The 21,333-nt window shown below is 48.3% G+C and overlaps 1 protein-coding gene across 1 annotated transcript in view; it reads right to left on the reverse strand.

The window, feature by feature from the left end:
- LOC139750062 (uncharacterized) overlaps nt 1-21,333 on the reverse strand; it is a 38,497-nt gene that overhangs the window by 15,767 nt on the left and 1,397 nt on the right. Inside the window, exons 2-5 of the mRNA XM_071664397.1 lie at nt 20,762-20,956; nt 19,075-19,368; nt 11,662-18,371; nt 9,573-11,609 (exon numbers count right to left, since the gene is read on the reverse strand). Coding sequence (XP_071520498.1) covers nt 9,573-11,609; nt 11,662-18,371; nt 19,075-19,368; nt 20,762-20,956 — 9,236 coding nt within the window. The remainder of the gene's footprint in view (nt 1-9,572; nt 11,610-11,661; nt 18,372-19,074; nt 19,369-20,761; nt 20,957-21,333) is intronic.

Below are 21,333 nucleotides of genomic sequence, written 5' to 3' on the forward strand. Positions count from 1 at the left end.
GCCACCACTGCTTCCCTAAATACATCCCATTCCTCTCCCACTCCCCTTACGTCCTTTGATCTCACCTTTTTCCATTCTCTATTCAGTCTCTCCTGGTACTTCCTCACACAAGTTACATACGTATACTTTGAAACCAGGTGTTCCCAATCACCAGTCCTTTTTCAGCGCACAAATCTACAAGCTCTTCACCATTTGCATTTACAACACTGAACACCCCATGTACACCAATTATTCCCTCAGCTGCCACATTACTCACCTTTGCATTTAAATCACCCAACACAGTAGCCCGATATCTTGCATCAAAACTGCTTATACACTCACTCAGATGCTCGCATGATCTTTATATATATATATATATATATATATATATATATATATATATATATATATATATATATATATATATATATATATTGAGCAGTGAAAAGTTTTTATCGAGGATGTAAGGCATGTGTACATGTAGGAAGAGAGGAAAGTGATTGGTTCTCAGTGAATGTTGGTTTGCGGCAGAGGTGTGTGATGTCTCCATGGTTGTTTAATTTGTTTATGGATGGGGTTGTTAGGGAGGTGAATGCAAGAGTTTTGGAAAGAGGGGCAAGTATGCAGTCTTTTGTGGATGAGAGAGCTTGGGAAGTGAGTCAGTTGTTGTTCGCTGATGATACAGCGCGGGTGGCTGATTCGTGTGAGAAACTGCAGAAGCTGGTGACTGAGTTTGGTAAAGTGTATGAAAGAAGAAAGCTGAGAGTAAATGTGAATAAGAGCAAGGTTATTAGGTACAGTAGGGTTGAGGGACAAGTCAATTGGTAGGTAAGTTTGAAGGGAGAAAAACTGGAGGAAGTGAAGTGTTTTAGATATCTGGGAGTGGATTTGGCAGCGGATGGAACTATGGAAGCGGAAGTGAATCATAGGGTGGTGGAGGGGGCGAAAGTTCTGTGAGCGTTGAAGAATGTGTGGAAATCGAGAACATTATCTCGGAAAGCAAAAATGGGTATGTTTGAAGGAATAGTGGTTCCAACAATGTTATATGGTTGCGAGGCGTGGACTATAGATAGAGTTGTGCGGAGGAGGGTGGTTGTGCTGGAAATGAGATGTTTGAGGACAATATGCGGTGTGAGGTGGTTTGATCGAGTAATGAAAGGGTACGAGAGATGTGAGGTTGTGGTTGAGAGAGCAGAAGAGGGTTTCTTGAAATGGTTTGGTCATATGGAGAGAATGAGTGAGGTAACGAGTAGTGGGAGACCAAATTGGAGGTGGAAAGATGGAGTGAAAAAGATTTTGAGTGATCGGGGCCTGAACATGCAGGAGGGTGAAATGCGTGCAAGGAATAGATTGAATTGGAACGATGTAGTATACCGGGGTCGACGTGCTGTCAATAGATTGAACCAGGGCATGTGAAGCGTCTGGGGTAAAACATGGAAAGTGTTGTAGGGCCTGGATGTGGAAAGGGAGCTGTGGTTTCGGTGCATTATACATGACAGCTAGAGACTGAATGTGAACGAATGTGGCCTTTGATGTCTTTTCCTAGCGGTACCTCGCGCGCATGCGGGGGGAGGGGGTAGTTATTTCATGTGTGGCGGGGTGGCGATGGGAATGAAGGCAGACGTTATGAATTATGTACATGTGTATATATGTATATGTCTGTGTGTGTATATATATGTATACGTTGGGATGTATAGATATGTATATTTGCGTGTGTGGACGTGTATGTATATACATGAGTATGTGGGTGGGTTGGGTCATTCTTTCGTCTGTTTCCTAGCGCTACCTCGCTAATGCGGGAGACAGCGACAAAGCAAAATAAATATGATATATATCCTTGGGGATAGGGGAGAAAGAATACTTCCCACGTATTCCCTGCGTGTCGTAGAAGGCGACTAAAAGGGGAGGGAGCGGGTGGCTGGAAATCCTCCCCTCTCTTTTTTTTTCAATTTTCCAAAAGAAGGAACAGATAAGGGGGCCAGGTGAGGATATTCCCTCAAAGGCCCAGTCCTCTGTTCTTAACGCTACCTAGCTAATGCGGGAAATGGCGAATAGTACGAAAAAAAGAAAAGAATATATATATATATATATATATATATATATATATATATATATATATATATATGTATATATATATATATATATATATATATATATATATATATATATATATATATATATATATATATATATATATATATTATTTTGAGGGACAAGTCAATTGGGAGGTAAGTTTGAATGGAGAATAACTGGAGGGAGTGAAGTGTTTTAGATATCTGGGAGTGGATTTGGCAGCGGATGGAACAATGGAAGCGGAAGTGAGTCACAGGGTGGGGGAGGGAGCGAAGGTTCTGGGAGCGTTGCAGAATGTGTGAAAGGTGAGAACGTTATCTCGGTGAGCAAAAATTGGTATGTTTGAAGGAATAGTGGTTCCAACAATTTTATATGGTTGCGAGGCATGGGCTATAGATAGGTTTGTGCGGAGTAGGGTTGATGTGTTGGAAATGAAATGTTTGAGGACAGTTTGTAGTGTGTGTTTGATCGAGTAAGTAATGAAAGGGTAAGAATGTGGTTGAGAAAGCAGAAAAGGGGCGATCATAGCCTAGCGATAGCGCTGCCGCCTGTTGCACAGGTGTCCTGGGTTCGATCCTCGCAGTTGGAGGTTTGTATGTTCTATGAAGGTGCGCGTTCATATGCACTTTGTTCGTATGTATATATATATATATATATATATATATATATATATATATATATATATATATATATGTGTGTGTGTGTGTGTGTGTGTGTGATTGGATGGGACATTCTTAGTCTGTTTCCAGGCGCTACCTCGCTGACGCGGGAAACAGCGGCTATTTATGATAAAAAAGAAATTTTATATATATATATATATATATATATATATATATATATATATATATATATATATATATATATATATATATATATCCCTGGGGATAGGGGATTAAGAATACTTCACACGTATTCCCTGCGTGTCGTAGAAGGCGACTAAAAGGGGAGGGAGCGGGGGGCTGGAAATCCTCCCCTCTCGGTTTTTTTTTCTATTTTCCAAAAGAAGGAACAGAGAATTGGGCCAGGTAAGGGTATTCCCTCAAAGGCGCAGTCCTCTGTTCTTAACGCTACCTCGCTAATGCGGGAAATGGCGAATAGTTTGAAAGAAAAGAATATATATATATATATATATATATATATATATATATATATATATATATAGGAGCGGGGGGCTGGAAATCCTCACCTCTTGTTTTTTTTTGTTTTTCTCAAAGAAGGAACAGAGAAGGGGGCCAGATGAGGATATTCCCTCAAAGGCCCAGTCCTCTGTTCTTAACGATACCTCGCTAACGCGGGAAATGGCGAATAGTATGAAAGAAAAAAGAAAAAGATATATATATATATATATATATATATATATATATATATATATATATATATATATATATATATATATATATATATATATATATATTTTTTTTTTTTTTTTTTTTTTTTGCTTTCTCGCTGTCTCCCGCGTTTGCGAGGTAGCGCAAGGAAACAGACGAAAGAAATGGCTCAACCCACCCCCATACACATGTATATACATACGTCCACACACGCAAATATACATACCTACACAGCTTTCCATGGTTTACCCCAGACGCTTCACATGCCCTGATTCAATCCACTGACAGCACGTCAACCCCGGGATACCACATCGATCCAATTCACTCTATTCCTTGCCCTCCTTTCACCCTCCTGCATGTTCAGGCCCCGATCACACAAAATCTTTTTCACTCCATCTTTCCACCTCCAATTTGGTCTCCCACTTCTCCTCGTTCCCTCCACCTCCGACACATATATCCTCTTGGTCAATCTTTCCTCACTCATTCTCTCCATGTGCCCAAACCATTTCAAAACACCCTCTTCTGCTCTCTCAACCACGCTCTTTTTATTTCCACACATCTCTCTTACCCTTACGTTACTTACTCGATCAAACCACCTCACACCACACATTGTCCTCAAACATCTCATTTCCAGCACATCCATCCTCCTGCGCACAACTCTATCCATAGCCCACGCCTCGCAACCATACAACATTGTTGGAACCACTATTCATTCAAACATACCCATTTTTGCTTTCCGAGATAATGTTCTCGACTTCCACACATTCTTCAAGGCTCCCAGGATTTTCGCCCCCCTCCCCCAACCTATGATCCACTTCCGCTTCCATGGTTCCATCCGCTGCCAGATCCACTCCCAGATATCTAAAACACTTTACTTCCTCCAGTTTTTCTCCATTCAAACTTACCTTCCAATTGACTTGACCCTCAACCCTACTGTACCTAATAACCTTGCTCTTATTCACATTTACTCTTAACTTTCTTCTTTCACACACTTTACCAAACTCAGTCACCAGCTTCTGCAGTTTCTCACATGAATCAGCCACCAGCGCTGTATCAACAGCGAACAACAACTGACTCACTTCCCAATCTCTCTCATCCACAACAGACTTCCTACTTGCACCTCTTTCCAAAACTCTTGCATTTACCTCCCTAACAACCCCATCCGTAAACAAATTAAACAACCATGGAGACATCACACACCCCTGCCGCAAACCTACATTCACTGAGAACCAATCACTTTCCTCTCTTCCCACACGTACACATGCCTTATATCCTCGATAAAAACTTTTCACTGCTTCTAACAACTTGCCTCCCACACCATATATTCTTAATACCTTCCACAGAGCATCTCTATCAACTCCATCATATGCCTTCTCCAGATCCATAAATGCTACATACAAATCCATTTGCTTTTCTAAGTATTTCTCACGTACATTCTTCAAAGCAAACACCTGATCCACACATCCTCTACCACTTCTGAAACCACACTGCTCTTCCCCAATCTGATGCTCTGTACTTGCCTTCACCCTCTCAATCAATAACCTCCCATATAATTTACCAGGAATACTCAACAAACTTATACCTCTGTAATTTGAGCACTCACTCTTATCCCCTTTGCCTTTGTACAGTGGCACTAGGCACACATTCCGCCAATCCTCAGGCACCTCACCATGAGTCATACATACATTAAATAACCTTACCAACCAGTCAATAATACAGTCACCACCTTTGTTAATAAATTCCACTGCAATACCATCCAAACCTGCTGCCTTGCCGGCTTTCATCTTCCGCAAAGCTTTTACTACCTCTTCTCTGTTTACCAAATCATTTTCACTAACCCTCTCACTTTGCACGCCACCTCGACCAAAACACCCTATATCTGCCACTCTATCATCATGGTTATATGATGATATATGATGATATATGATGTTATATGATGGTTATATGGTGGTTGCGAGGCATGGGCTTTAGATAGAGTTGTACGGAGTAGGATGGATGTGTTGGAAATGAGATGTTTGAGGACAATATGTGGTGTGAGGTGGTTTGATCGAATAAGTAATGAAAGGGTAAGAGAGATGTGTGCAAATAAAAAGAGTCTGGTTGGGAGAGGAGAAGAGGGGGTGTTGAAATGGTTTGGACACATGGAGAGAATGAGTGAGGAAAGATTGACAGAGAGGATATATGTGTCAGAGGTGGAGGGAACGAGAAGTGGGAGACCAAATCAGAGGTGGAAGGATAGAGTGAAAAAGATTTTGAGCGATCGGGGCCTGAACATACAGGTTAAAATGCTTGTAAGGAATAGAGTGAATTGGAACAGTGTGGTATACCGGGGTCGACGTGCTGTCAATGGACTGAACCAGGGCTTGTGAAGCGTTTGGGGTAAACCATGGAAAGGTCTGTAGGACCTGGATGTGGATAGGGAGCTGTGGTTTCGGTGTATTACACATGACAACTAGAGACTGAATATGGCCTTTTTTTGTCTTTTCCTGGCGCTACCTTGCTGTAGGAGGAAGGGGGGCTATATCCTGTGTGGTGGGGTAGCGACGAGAATGGATGAAGGCAGCAAGTATGAATATATTCATGTGTATATATATGTGTGTGTCTGTGTATGTATATTTATTTATACGTAGATATGTATATGTATGTATTTGTGCGTCTGTTCTTTTGCGCTACCTCGCTGACCCGGGAAACAGCGGTTAAATATATATATATATATATATATATATATATATATATATATATATATATATATATATATATATATATATTTATATATATTTATCCCTGGGGATAGGGGATTAAGAATATTTCCCACGTATTCCCTGCGTGTCGTAGAAGGCGACTAAAAGGGGAGGGAGCGGGGGGCTGGAAATCCTCCCCTCTCTTTTTTTTTTTTTTTTTAATTTTCCAAAAGAAGGAACAGAGGGGGCCAGGTGAGCATATTCCAAAAATTTTAGGCCCAGTCCTCTGTTCTTAACGCTACCTCGCTAACGCGGGAAATGGCGAATAGTTTGAAAATATATATATATATATATATATATATATATATATATATATATATATATATATATATATATATATATATATATATATATGAATGGAGAAAAACTGGAGGAAGTGAAGTGTTTTAGATATCTGGGAGTGGATTTGGCAGCGGATGGAACCATGGAAGCGGAAGTGAATCACAGGGTGAGGGAGGGGGCGAAAGTTCTGGGAGCGTTGAAGAATGTGTGGAAGTCGAGAACATTATCTCGGAAAGCAAAAATGGGTATGTTTGAAGGAATAGTGGTTCCAACAATGTTATATGGTTGTGAGGCGTGGGCTATAGATAGAGTTGTGCGGAAGAGGGTGGATGTGCTGGAAATGAGATGTTTAAGGACATTATGTGGTGTGAGGTGGTTTGATCGAGTAAATAATGATAGGGTAAGAGAGATACATATATGTATGCACACACAGACATATACATATATACACATGTACATAATTCATACTGTCTGCCTTTATTCATTCCCATCGCCACCCTGCCACACATGAAATAACAACCCCTTCCTCCCTCTTGAGCGCGAGGTAGTGTTAGGAAAAGACAACAGAGGCCACATTCGTTCACACTCAGTCTCTAGCTGTCATGTAATAATGTACCGAAACCACAGCTCCCTTTCCTCATCCAGGCCATACAGAACTTTCCATGGTTTACCCCAGACGCTTCACATGCCCTGGCTCAATCCATTGACAGCACGTCGACCCCGGTATACCAATTCACTCTATTCCTTGCACGCCTTTCACCCTCCTGCATGTTCAGGCCCCGATCACTCAAAATCTTTTTCACTCCATCTTTCCACCTCCAATTTGGTCTCCCACTTCTCCTCGTTCCCTCCTCCTCAGACACATATAACCTCTTTGTCAATCTTTCCTCACTCATTCTCTCCATGTGACCAAACCATTTCATAACACCCTCTTCTGCTCTCTCAACCACACTCTTTTTATTACCACACATCTCTCTTACCCTATTATTACTCACTCGATCAAACCACCTCACACCACATATTGTCCTCAAACATCTTATTTCCAGCAAATCCACCCTCCTCCGCACAACTCTATCCATAACCCACGCCTCGCAACCATATAACATTGTTGGAACCACTATTCCTTCAAACATACCCATTTTTGCTTTCCGAGATAATGTTCTCGACTTCCATACATTCTTCAACGCTCCCAGAACTTTCGCCCCCTCCCCCACCCTATGATTCACTTCCTCTTCCATGGTTCCATTCGCTGCCAAATCCACTCCCAGATATTTAAAACACTTCACTTCCTCCAGTCTCTCTCCATTCAAACGCACCTCCCAATTGACTTGTCCCTCAACCCTACTGTACCTAATAACCTTGGTCTTATTCACATTTACTCTCAGCTTTCTTCTTTCACACACTTTACCAAACTCAGTCACCAGCTTCTGCAGTTTCTCACATGAATCAGCCACCAGCGCAGTATCATCAGCGAACAACAACTGACTCACTTTCCAAGCTCTCTCATCTACACCTGACTGCATACTTGTCCTTCTTTCCAAAACTCTTGCATTCACCTCCCTAACAACCCCATCCATAAACAAATTAAACAACCATGGAGACATCACACACCCCTGCCGCAAATTTACATTCACTGAGAACCAATCACTTTCCTCTCTTCCTACTCTTACACATGCCTTACATCCTCGATAAAAACTTTTCACTGCTTCTAACAACTTGCCTCTCACACCATATATTCTTAATTCCTTCCACAGAGCATCTCTATCAACTCTATCATATGCCCTCTCCAGATCCATGAATGCTACATACAAATCCATTTGCTTTTCTAAGTATTTCTCACATACATTCTTCAAAGCAAACACCTGATCCACACATCCTCTACCACTTCTGAAACCACACTGCTCTTCCCCAATCTGATGCTCTGTACATGCCTTCACCCTCTCAGTCAATACCCTCCCATATAATTTCCCAGGAATACTCAACAAACTTATACCTCTGTAATTTGAGCACTCACTTTTATCCCATCTGCCTTTGTACAATGGCACTATGCAAGCTTTCTGCCAATCCTCAGGCACCTCACCTTGTCATACATACATTAAATAACCTTACCAACCAGTCAGCAATACAGTCACCCCATTTTATTATTGTTATTATCATTATTATTGTCATTGTTATTATTATTATCATCATTATTAATATTATTGTTATTATTATTATTATTATTATCATTATTATTATTATTATTATTAATTATGAATTATTATTATTATTATCATTATTATTAATTATTATCATTATTATTATTATTATTATTATTATTATTATTATTATTATTATTATGGGTTAGACCGGCACCTCTCCGTCCGCACGTTTACCGAGGTACAATGTTAAGAGTGAAGAGAACGTGGACGCTGATCATAATGATACAGTGTGTTCTGTATTACGTGGGAGAACGGTATAGGTTACGGTTGTCCCATGTAAGCTCAGAGATTGGTATGCTATTGTGTGTGTGACTACCTATGTTCAGACTGTGAGGTGTCTGGTAAGAAGCCACGTAAGTTCAGAGAATGGTATGCTGTTGTATGTGTGTGAGTGTACGTACGTTCAGACTGTGAGGTGTCTGGTACGAAGCCATGTACGTTCAGAGAATGGTATGCTGTTGTGTGTGTGTGAGTGTACGTACGTTCAGACTGTGAGGTGTCTGGTACGAAGCCACGTAAGTTCAGAGAATGGTATGCTGTTGTGTGTGTGTGAGTGTACGTACGTTCAGACTGTGAGGTGTCTGGTACGAAGCCATGTAAGTTCAGAGAATGGTATGCTGTTGTGTGTGTGTGAGTGTACGTACGTTCAGACTGTGAGGTGTCTGGTACGAAGCCATGTACGTTCAGAGAATGGTATGCTGTTGTGTGTGTGTGAGTGTACGTACGTTCAGACTGTGAGGTGTCTGGTACGAAGCCATGTACGTTCAGAGAATGGTATGCTGTTGTGTGTGTGTGAGTGTACGTACGTTCAGACTGTGAGGTGTCTGGTACGAAGCCATGTACGTTCAGAGAATGGTATGCTGTTGTGTGTGTGTGAGTGTACGTACGTTCAGACTGTGAGGTGTCTGGTACGAAGCCATGTACGTTCAGAGAATGGTATGCTGTTGTGTGTGTGTGAGTGTACGTACGTTCAGACTGTGAGGTGTCTGGTACGAAGCCAGAGTCTGAGGAGGCCGCAGGATTGCCAACGTTGACCACTAGGCGCACTTGTCTCTTGGAGCTGATGCGCACGTCGTGTTGACGCGGCCCGGCCCTCACCTGCACCGTCACGTTGTCGTGGGCGGCCGGCGGGAGCAGGGGCGGCGTGCCTTCCCCGCAAGGCTCCCCGCCCTCCAGCTGGTGTCCTCCACGGTAGCGGGACAGTGTGGCGAGGAAGGCGTCCAGAGCGCTCAGTGTTGAGGGTCGGTACCTGCTCGGGGTGTCCTCGATGTCTATGTTCGAGGACCGAGGCCGGTGACGCCGAGACCGCCTGGCCTCCAGGGCCTTCAGTAATCTCTCAGAGTAACTGGCCTCGCCAGAATCCGAGGCCTCGTAGTCACTGTGGTTGGCGGCAGGCAGGTCGTCCAGGGAGCCGGGCGGACTGCCAGCGGTGCCCTGGGAAGATGGAGGGTCGGTGTGGGTGTGGTGTTGGTGCAGGTTGTCCACGTACTCCTGCACCAGCTGGTGTCGACTGGGGGACAGTAAGGTGCCGTCTGGTTGGGGGAGACGACCTGGGATGTCGCCGGTGCGAGGCGCCTCTCGTCGTTGTTGCCTTCGAAGCTCAGAACCTTCCACCTCCGATTCGTCGCCAGGCTCTTGGAGGCTCTTCCAGCCTTTCACTGCCGTGGCCTCGCTGGCCTCCTGCGACGCTCGGCCACAGCCGGAAGACGAGCGACGTCCGCTGGTGATGCGGTTGGCGCGATCCTTGGCTTGTTTACTCAAGGGCCTCCGACAGGGGATGCTGCCTGTCGACTCCTCGCTACGGGCTGACTCCTGGGGGTCGGGATTGGCGGGAACACGTCCCGCAACGACCTCACCCTCGGCGGAAACTTCCGAAGGCGACTGAGCGAGTTTGCTCACCATTTCTACCACACCCGAATCTGACGACGGAGAGATGGCTGCTGCTGCAGCCTCCCCGTCATCCCCACTCCTATTGCGTGGCGAGTTCTCGGAGGAGGCGCTGAAAGCGGCCACTAATGAAGCCTCGGGCTGGTCTCCCCCGGAGTATCCCTCGGCACTTCTGTTCTGCTGGACCAGGCTTGCCACTGGTGCCCCCGACACACTGCCGGGTCTGCCATGCACGGCGCTCCCCTCGTAGTCACGGTCAGGTCTGCGCGGTAGCTCGACTGCGCAGGACCTCTTACATCTGTTTCTTTTTGAGTTGCTTCTGGTGTTGGTGTCAGTTCCTTGGTAACTACTGTACCCGATGGCGTCCTTGTTGTTGAAAGGCGTCGTATCAGCTTTGCCACAGCTCCTCAGAGTCCCGGGAGCCGTGGAAGCAGAGTGATTATCCCCTGTTTCTAATGGGATGGCCGGCCGCCCTTCAGGTTCCCCTACTGACGTCCCAAGGCTGTCGTCAGCGCCACTCCCCGCAGCCTCACTGTCTCTCGCGCTTCCCTCACTCTCAACATGAGTCCTCTGCTGAGGATTATCAGAACTCGTACTCCCGATACTTTTCGGATGTTCGATGTCGAGTGAACAACGTTCGGTCATGATACGTGAATTGAACGACCGAGAGCTTCCCTTGTGTCCGACGAAGACCTTTCGTTCGATGTACTCCTCCACCTGGTTCAGCAGCTCCTCGTAATCGGTTTTGGTGACGGGATCAGTGAGGTCCAGCGTATCGTTGCTGAAGAGGGAGGTGTCGGTGTCCTCAGCCTCAAGGATGTGGCTCCCAGAGTCACCTTGAGACGTATCCTCCCGTTCACTGTCCTTCCCCCAGACCTGATGCACGCGTCCCTCTGCTCCGTCTCCGTCAAGGTCGAGTAGAGCCTCGCTCGCTGATGGTTGAGTACCTCGGCCGACGCTGCCCCGTGGTTCACCCCAGGTCAGGCCACTAGGTACTGTCATGTGGCATGGTTGAGTGTAGTCTTCCAGTATGTCCTCACTGCTGTCTGTGTACCGTGTGTAGTCGAAGTTCCTGCTTCTGGTCTCGTGACTGTACGTGTAAGTGTGGTGACCCACGTCTGCCTCAGCATCAGCTAGCACATCCTCCTGCCGCCTCTGTCTTGCACCGTCAGCATTTGCCACCTTCAGAAGAGACCCGTGGTCTCCACCTACCACAGCTTCCCTCTTCTCTCCTCTCACTCTGCCACCCTTCTACCGCAGTATGGTATACACTCTCCTCTACCGCACTATGGTCTATACTCTCCTCTACCGCAGTATGGTCTTCACTCACCTCTACCACAGTATGGTCTATACTCTCCTCTACCACAGTATGGTCTATACTCTCCTCTACCGCAGTGTGGTATACATTCTCCTCTACCGCAATATGGTCTATACTCTCCTCTACCGCAGTATGGTCTATACTCTCCTCTACCGCAATATGGTCTATACTCTCCTCTACCGCAGTATGGTCTTCACTTTCCTCTACCGCAGTATGGTCTTCACTCACCTCTACCGCAACATTATTAAGATCCTGTACCTCAACAGTGCCTTCATCTTCCTCTCCCAGAGAAGAATCTAAACTAAAGTCCGGCACAGCACTATCCTCACGTGCCTCTACCACAGCACTATCCTCACGTGCCTCTACCACAGCACTATCCTCACCTCCCCGTACCACAGCACTGTCTTCACCTGCCTCTACCACCGCACTATCCTCACGTGCCTCTGCCACAGCACTATCCTCACCTGCCTCTGTCACAGCACTATCCTCACCTGCCTCTGTCACAACACTATCCTCACCTGCCTCTGTCACAGCACTATCATCACCTCCCCGTACCACAGCATTATCCTCACTTGCCTCTACCACAGCACTGTCCTCGCCTGCCTCTACCACATCATTATCCTCACCTGCCTCTACCACAGCACTATCCTCACCTGCCTCTACCACAGCACTATCCTCGCCTGCCCCTACCACAGCACTATCCTCACCTGCCTCTACCACAGCCCCGTATTCATCTGCCTCTACCACAGCACTATCCTCATCTGCCTCTACCACAGCACTATCCTCACCTCCCCGTACCACAGCACTGTCCTCACTTGTCTCTACCACAGCACTATCCTCACCTGCCTCTACCACAGCACTATCCTCATCTACCTCTACCACAGCACTATCCTGACCTGCCTCTACCACAGCACTATCCTCACCTGCTTCTACTATAGCACTGTCCTCACTAGCCTCTACCACAGCCCTATCCTCACCCTCCTCTACTACAGGACTATCCTCACCTGCCTCTACCACAGCACTATCATCACCTGCCTCTACCACAGCACTATCCTCACCTGCCTCTACCACAGCACTATCATCACCTGCCTCTACCACAGCACTATCCTCACCTACCTCTACTATAGCACTATCCTCACCTGCCTCTACCACAGCACTATCCTCACCTGCCTCTACCACAGCACTATCATCACCTGCCTCTACCACAGCACTATCCTCACCTGCCTCTTCCACAGCATTACCCTCACCTCCCTCTACCACAGCACTATCCTCACCTGCCTCTACCACAGCACTGTCCTCACCTTCCTCTATCATGGCACTATCCTCACCTTCCTCTACCACAACACTATCCTCATCTGCCTCTTCCACAGCACTATCCTCACCTCTGTCTACCACAGCACTATCCTCACCTCCCCGTACCACAGCACTATCCTCACCTGCCTCTACCACAACACTAACCTCACCTGCCTCTGCCACAGTACTATCCTCACCTGCCTCTACCACAGCACTATCCTCATCTGCCTCTACCACAGCCCTATACTCACCTGCCTCTACCACAGCACTATCCTCACCTGCCTCTACCACAGCTCTATCCTCACCTGCCTCTACCACAGCGCTATCCTCACCTGCCTCTACCACAGCACTATCCTTACCTGCCTCTACCACAGCTCTATCCTCACCTGCCTCTACCACAGCTCTATCCTCACCTGCCTCTACCACAGCGCTATCCTCACCTGCCTCTACCACAGGACTATCCTTACCTGCCTCTCCCACAGCACTATCCTCACCTGCCTCTACCACAGCTCTATCCTCACCTGCCTCTACTACAACATTATCGTCACCTGCCCCTACCACAGCAGCTTCCTCACCTGCCCCTACCACAGCAGCTTCCTCACACTCATCCCCAGCATCCAACCTTGTCATCCGCACCATGATATCATCAGCCTCACGTGTAATAACATCTTCCCTCAGTGACGTCTCCAACCTTCCCTCCACCACACCGGCGTTCTCATGTTCTTCAGCCAATACCGTACACTCACTTTCCTCCACCACAGTGGCGTCCTCGTCGCCTGCCACTGTGTTCTCACCTTCACCGTTGTCACTCTCGTCTACCACAGCAATCTCCCCACTTTCATCCACCTTCAGAGCATCCTCCCTCGAGGTTTGAGGGGTCCGTAAGGCACTGTCCTGCCCTTCTAACACAGAACTGTCCCTGTCCTCACCAGCAGCCTCTCCACCCACCACAACACTGTCCTCATCTGGCAGTACCTCAAAGGTGTCCTGACGTCTCCTTGCCAACATGGTACGAACATCCTCACTTGCTGCCACCACCGTGTCTTCATCTTCTGCCACTACTGCAACCCCGGCTACCACACTGTCTACACCTTTCTCTCTCACTACACTATCCTCATGTACTACCGTTCCCTTGCCTCCCTCTACCATCATAGTGTCCACACCTACATCTGCCACTAGGGTATTCTCACCTCCTACCAAGACATTATCCTCATCTGTCATCACACTATCCTCACCATTATCCTCAGCTCTTGGTATCAAAGAATCCTCATCTACCCCACCAGTACTCTCACCTCCTCCTTGTACCACAACGTCCTGACTTGCCACACAAGTGTACTCGTTCCCCACCACCTCATCACCACTTTGTTCTTCTGCCTCGCTTCCCTCCACATCTTCTACCACGTCAGTATCCTCGTCGTCGTCCACTACCTCACTACACCCATCGTCATCTACCACCTCTGTACCGTCACTGTCCTCACCTCTGTCCTCCACCTCACCGTTCTCGCCTGGTATCGTGTCATTATCATTAGTTTCTACAGAAGTTAGAAGCACTTGTCTCTCCTTCACTCCTCCTTCTGCAGCTTCGTCCATGGGCAGGGTCATCACCTCCTGCTGTAGTAGCGTGGGCGCTGCTGCATCAAGAGGTTCCTCATCCTCGTCTATGGTCGAGAGGCCCGAGCTGGTCTCGTCGACGGGTGATTGCTTGCCCTCGCTCGGCGTAATGGCTCTGAAGATCTCCTCCAGCAGGTCTGGACGATGATCCTGCGAGGGGGGACTGGCCGCAGAAGCTGTCGGAGGTCTTGGGAATCCTGTCTCGTCTTCGGTCATGAAGTCATCCTGGTGTAGAATGTCTGTGAGGGCGGTGTCAGTGTCGATGTCTGGAGTGAGGTTCCTGCTAGCAGGGCCGCTGCCTGAGTGTGCTCGCACCACGGTGACGCGGTCCCACGAGTCTGTGCCATCACTGAGTTCCTCCGCCTCCGGGTCATCTTCTGCGGCCTGGGTGGGAGAGCAGAGCTCCTGTTCTCGTCTGGGCTCTGTACTGTGGGACAGACTCTCTCCCATCTTGTCATCAAGAGAGATCATGCCGTCCTCCTCTGTTGCTTCCTTCGAGCCGACTACGTTTGGTGCATAGCCATAATCGTGGAGTCGTCTCTTGGTATCATCATCATGGTCCTCTTCACTCGGTTCTCGCTCCACAGTTCCATTTTCAGGGAGAAAGTCGTCTTTGACCCGGTCACTGACTGTATGTATCTCTGTATCTCCAGTCTGGTCGACTGGTTTACGGTCCTCTTCCTCCGTATCTTCACTCTGGTCGACTGGTTGACAGTCCTTTTCGTCTTTCATGTCTCTGTTTATTAGTCTGTCCTCAGTAGTTCTCACATGATAGTAGTTATATCTATTCCTTTCTAGCATGTGAGTAAAAGCAGTCTTCTCCCTGCCCGCGGTGCTGCCCGTCATGTCTACTTCATAAACGTCTTCCATTTCTTGTGTGTTTGTAGAGTCCTGAGTTCCTGTCTCTTCTGCCGTCTGGGCCTCGACGTCAGAGCTGGGCGAAGACCGTCTGGAGGCTTCATCATCACTCGCTTGTCCGCCAACTCGCTGCTTCCTCAGTGATGACGCACGTGTTGTGGGTGTATCGACCTCGTTGCTATTCTCAGTCATGTCGGTGACACCTTGTATGTTGTCAGTGACACCTAATGTGTCTAGCTTGTTGTCAGTGATACCTGCTGTGTCTAGTTTGTTGTCATTGACACCTGGTGCGTCTGGTGTGTTGTCAGTGATACCTGGTGCGTTGTCAGTGACACCTTTTGTGTTGTCAGTGACACCTAATGTGTCTGGTATGTTGTCAGTGGCTGGCACAGTGGAGAGTTTGATGTGGTCACAGCTGATGCTCATAGGATCAGGTGATATACTTGGGTCATCACAGTCGATGAAGCCGCTCTCCAGGAGCATCTCCTTCCCGCTGGCGGTGTAGCCGACGATCTCGTACTGTTCCTGCGTCCTGCCGATGCTGCTCTCCTCCTTCACGTCCTCTTCTGGCGTCTGCAGGAGCTCGTCGTCCGAAATCCCTGCGTTTTCTGTGATTAAGCTCTCGCTGACGTCCCCCGTGCCCTCGCTCGTGCTGAGGATGTCATTACTCTCGAGGCCAGAGGACTCGGCAGTGACCTCGGTCTCGCTCTTGGACTTGTTGTTCTCGAAGCTAACGGAGCCGGCAGTAGGCACGACCTCGGTGTGATCCGTCGTGCTCTTGTCAAAGGTTTTCGAGGAGGACTGGAAGGTGTCCGTGTCATACTCTTCCTCGTTTGGGTCAGACTCCTCACTGCTGCCGTGGGCGGATTCCTCTCTTGTCTTCATGGTTGGAGCCTTCAGCGCCTCCGTCGGTTGACTCTCTACATCATCACTGTTTACTTGGGAATCTGGACTGCCTTCATGTGCTTCCTCGGTCATCAATATGACACCTTCGCCATCGTAGCCATTCACCACTTCCTGGGTTCCTGAAGAGCCATGGCTGTTGTGGACAGGTTCCTGATGCCCCGCCACCGACTCGCCCGTCGTCGTAACTCCTTCATCGTTCACAGTGGTTTCACCCGCCCCGCTGAGGCTGTAGGTGATGGCCACAGCGTGTGGGTTGGTCTGAGTGGCCTCGTCCGAAGCTCCCGTCGAGAGCGAGGGTGAGGTCGACCCTGAGAAGGAAGTGTAGGTATCAGTGTAGTGTTGAGATCCTGTCTCCGTGGCTGCCTCAGGGTTTACGCCGTGGTTGCTTATCGCACTTGGACCTCTCGGACTAACTATATTCCTTTTGGATATTTGTGAGATGACTGGCGCAGCAGCAGTAACAGCAGCAGCAGTCCTAGGGGATAACTGCATTATGTCTGTATGGGAAGTCTCCGTCTCGGGTTCGGAGCCATAGACCGGCAACGTATTTTGCCTAATGGCAACCATTTCCGGGCTGTCTAAGATATCTGAATCGCTCGTCATGAGGGAGTTTCCATTCATATTACTCTCGAGTACATTGTTGTATGTTTCCTGAGTGTTCAGAGTCCCTTCCTTGACGACCAGCTGTGCAAGTTTGGCTTCATCGATTAGGAGGACCTGTACCTTCTTTCCCGTGAGGGTCAGGTTGGAGGGACTGTTCGGGATGGGGCGTCGTCGGGTCGCAGCTTTCCGCTCTTCCAGACGCGCCGTGAGCCTCGCCGGCAGTGTGGGCACACCCAGGTTAGACGTGGCCTCGCTCTTTATCGGTACGTAGAAAGCCTGGTTACTGGAGCGATGGGAGCCGCTCCTACTCTCGTCCTCCTCCAGGCTGTCGTAATACACGGAGTCGGCCCCCTCGCTGCCGAGCGAGTTCCGTCGGCGATGGACGGCAGAAGTGGGTCGTGTGCTCTCCGTCTGAGATGACGAGTCGGTCAGAGTTGTCGGAAGGATTTTCTTCTGCAGCGTCTTCATCGAGGTGTGCTTCGAGACCCATTCTTTCCGCTGCGTTCGCCGCCCGTTTTGCGAACTCGGCCTCCCGAGAGAGGGCGGTAGGGCCCCTAAGAGCGGGCTAGTGTGGAGCACCGCTTGAGTCTCTTGTTCCATGAATGTGTTCATCTTCTTCGCCCATTTCTGCGAAGAATTCGGTGATTTCTCGTCACTCGCTTTTGTTTGAGGTATATCTGGAGGGGCGACGGAGGTCGTTGGGCTGTTGTTGTTGTCGTTGTGACACCCCGGCGGCACGACTAGCAAACCCCGGGCGTCGCCGAGGCTGCCCAGCGTGGCGATGGTCTCGTACACCACGGCAGAGCTCACGCAGCGGAAGTCCCGCAGATCCGGCATGGAGCTGCGCCGATCCAGCTTGGGTCGCGGGAGCACCATTATGTGACTGTCCAACGGAGGACGGTAGTCGGCCAGCAGCGAGTGCGTGTCTCTGTCGTCAGACGAGACGCTGAAAGTGTCACTTAGTACTTGCGTCGTGCCCATCTTGAACGTCGAGTCTCCGCCGTTCTTGAAGGTCGAGTCTCCGCCGGTCTTGCTCCGCAGCTGCCGGTTTCTGGCCAGTAGCTCCTCTGGCGGCCAGGTCGGATAGGGCTTTTGGTTCTCACGGATGACTTCGCCAGCAGAACCGGGCGGGAAGGGGCGTGTGGGGGGCGCGGGTCCACGGCGCGAGGGAGGCCCCGGGGAGTGGCGGGAGGGCGGCTGGCGGGCGTGGGTGCGCAGGAAGCGATCGCACACCGCTTGCTCCTCCTTAGGTGCTCGACGCCGAAGGTGTGGGCTCAGGAAGGCTCGTGCTCTGTTGGAAACAAAACTGTCAGGAAATAATTGGTAACCATGAAAGTGAAGTATGATAAATACTATTTTCATATGAAGTGCTGACGCGGTGAACAAGAATGTCAGAACTTTTTTCAAGTTTCAGTTATGATCCAGAAACTTTAGCAAGTATGGAGAGTGGCCAAAAGCTTCTACAAGCAGGATATACAATGGAAGGTAATAGGTACAAAAGAGAAATGTTGGGGTTTGTGATCACCAAGAACAAAAGTAGAGAAACACAAATACCGTCAGCCAGAACTGCCTAGGGATCTATCACTAGATCCCTCCACAAGTGTCTTGCAATGATGAAAACCCTTTATATGTGTCATATAAACCTCATACAAGCGAGATATGTAATAAGACCTATTAGGAAGTGTTTTCATATTTCAATAGACAAGACCATTGGCAGTTCTGACTGACGGTATTTGTGTTTCTCTACTTTTGTTCTTGGTGATCACAAACCCCAACATTTCTCTTTTGTACCTATTACCTTCTCTACTCTTCTCCCCCACTACCTACCCTTGCCCTTTATTCTCGTATCTGTGTTCATCTCTCTCTCTCTCTCTCTCTCTCTCTCTCTCTCTCTCTCTCTCTCTCTCTCTCTCTCTCTCTCTCTCTCTCTCTCTCTTCCTCATGATACCTTATCATTCCATTCACACGTTATTCCCACATCTCTATCTCCTCACCGAGCGTCAAGAGCCTGGTCCTCTCCTCTCACAATCCGTAGTGCCTCCTCCAGGTCAGGCACCGACTGACTCGTTCTCACTCGTCCATCTTCCTCCTTTCCTTCTGCTGCTGCTGCTGCTGAACCGTTCGTCTCCGCAGGCGCCTTTGGAACCTTGGTGGTGCGACGCTGACGGAGCGGCTCCCTCAGGAACCTGAACATTAAGGTATCCCGCTCCTTTTTGCGCTCACTGAGGATCTGCTCGCGTCGCCGTCGCTCCTCCAGTTCCGCCTTCTTCATCTGTCGTTCTCGTGCCCTGGGGAAGAGCGGCAGGTGTCAGGGGCGTGGTGCGACCCCCTGTTGTACAGTGGCAGCACACCACAACTGCATTGCGTATGTGTGATGTTAGGGTTCAAGCTGGGGTGTCTGAATGTGCGTGGACGTAACCAGGACGAGAAGAAGGAAGAGATTAGTGTGTGTTAGAAGAAGAACCTGGATGCACTGGTCGTGAATGAAACTAAGCTCACGGTGAAGGAGGAAGTATAGGTTATGTCCAAGCGCCCGTGGTTAGTGTGAGGGCAAGAGCAACGGATGGGGTGGTATTTTTTTTTTACCAAGGGAGGAGCTGTATAAATGTGTTTGTCACGTAGTTTTCCCTAGACATATGTGCGTAAAATGAGAGTAGATTGTGAGTAAGTGAATGATTTTCAGTGCTGAAGCATCCGTTCGCGATAGGAGTCAGGAGGAGAGGCGAGTGTTTGGGAAGCTGAGTGAGTGCGTCTACAATTTTAATGCAAGGGATCGAGTATCGTTGGTTGGAAACCTGAGTGCAAGTGTGGGTAATGTAGCAATTGAAGGTGTAATTAGACGGCATGGGGTACCCGGTATGTTTGCTGAAAAGAGTGGTGATTAGGAATATCTGGCCAAAAAAAAGATACATACATAAGCATAAGTGAGTGAGTGGGGTTAGGGTGGTGAGTGGGCATTACTGAATTATGTGCTAATTGATCGACATGCAAAGGAAAAGCTGTTGGATGTGAATGTGCTGAGGAGGGCAGCTGATGTGTCACAACTTGCTGGTGGAGGCGAAGTTATGATTTTGTAGAGGCTTAAAGAAAAGAGGAAATGACATGGGTGGGAAGAGCGTGGTGGAAGTGAGTAAGCTTGGAGAAGAGGCTTGTCTGCAGAGGTGTCTAGAGATGAAGAATGGAATACACTGATGGGAAGTGAAACCAGGGCAGTGGATAAGGAATAGAAAGTATTTAAAGAAGCATATCTTACATGTGCCTGTGAAGAGTGTGTCGTGCAGTAAGTGGGATGTGGGCGTTAGAGAGAGAAAAAGAAGTGAATGGTGAGGTGAGGAGAGCGATATTGGCTGGGAGGAAGTGTGAGTGATTAGGAGATGAACAAGAGAAAACAGCAGGATGTCATGAGGAAATTGCAGGAGCTGAAAAAGAGGGCATAAATGAGAGATACGTCGAGAGAACATCGGCAAACTAGGAAAAAATACGATTTTGTCTTTGGAAGTATTTGATTAAGGAGAAGAAATGGGAGCACGAGTGAGGGAAACTCATTGATATTAGATGATATGCAACGAAGAGGTGAAGAGATGATGATCTGTTAAAGGAATGAAGGTATTTTCCTGAGTGGACTGGAAGGCTACACAGTGGAGCAGAGGTGGGAGGAGCGGTACAAGGAACGATACTCACTCCTGCCGCTGCCGATTCTCCCGGGAGAGAGAACGGACCCTCCTCCAGTAGTCGCGAGTGGAGGCGTCCCTGGTGGGGCTCGGGCTGCCCGCAGCATCAGCCTTACTCTTGCTGGTGGCCGTGCTGACGCGGCGGCGCGCCCTCCAGCGGGCGTCGCTCGGCTCCCAGCTGCCGCTCTGGCCATTGCTAGGGACGCTGGTAACATCAGTTAAGGAGAATCATTGCACAGACATGTGGACACCATGATGGATCAGCTCAGTGAACTGTGATATGAGAAATTGCATGAATATTCAACCAATAATTAAATCATGGACAATGCACATTGCCAGCAACAGTATATAGCAGCCACAGACATGTATCCTAACCAGTTTAGGAAGTTTAAACTCTACATATGATCAGGCTCGATACAGACGGAGTATTTGGCATCAGGTGGACATGGGGTTATGGATGAGGCTGGTGCGAGATAAGGAGGAGGGTGAGAGAGGGAGATAGTGAGACATGCCCGACGAAACATAACTAGTCAGTGGTCAGTACAACCCCCCATCATCCCTCCCCTACTAGAGCTCCTGCGC

Source organism: Panulirus ornatus, chromosome 9, assembly GCF_036320965.1.
Source record: "Panulirus ornatus isolate Po-2019 chromosome 9, ASM3632096v1, whole genome shotgun sequence".
NCBI classification, from domain to species: domain Eukaryota; kingdom Metazoa; phylum Arthropoda; class Malacostraca; order Decapoda; family Palinuridae; genus Panulirus; species Panulirus ornatus.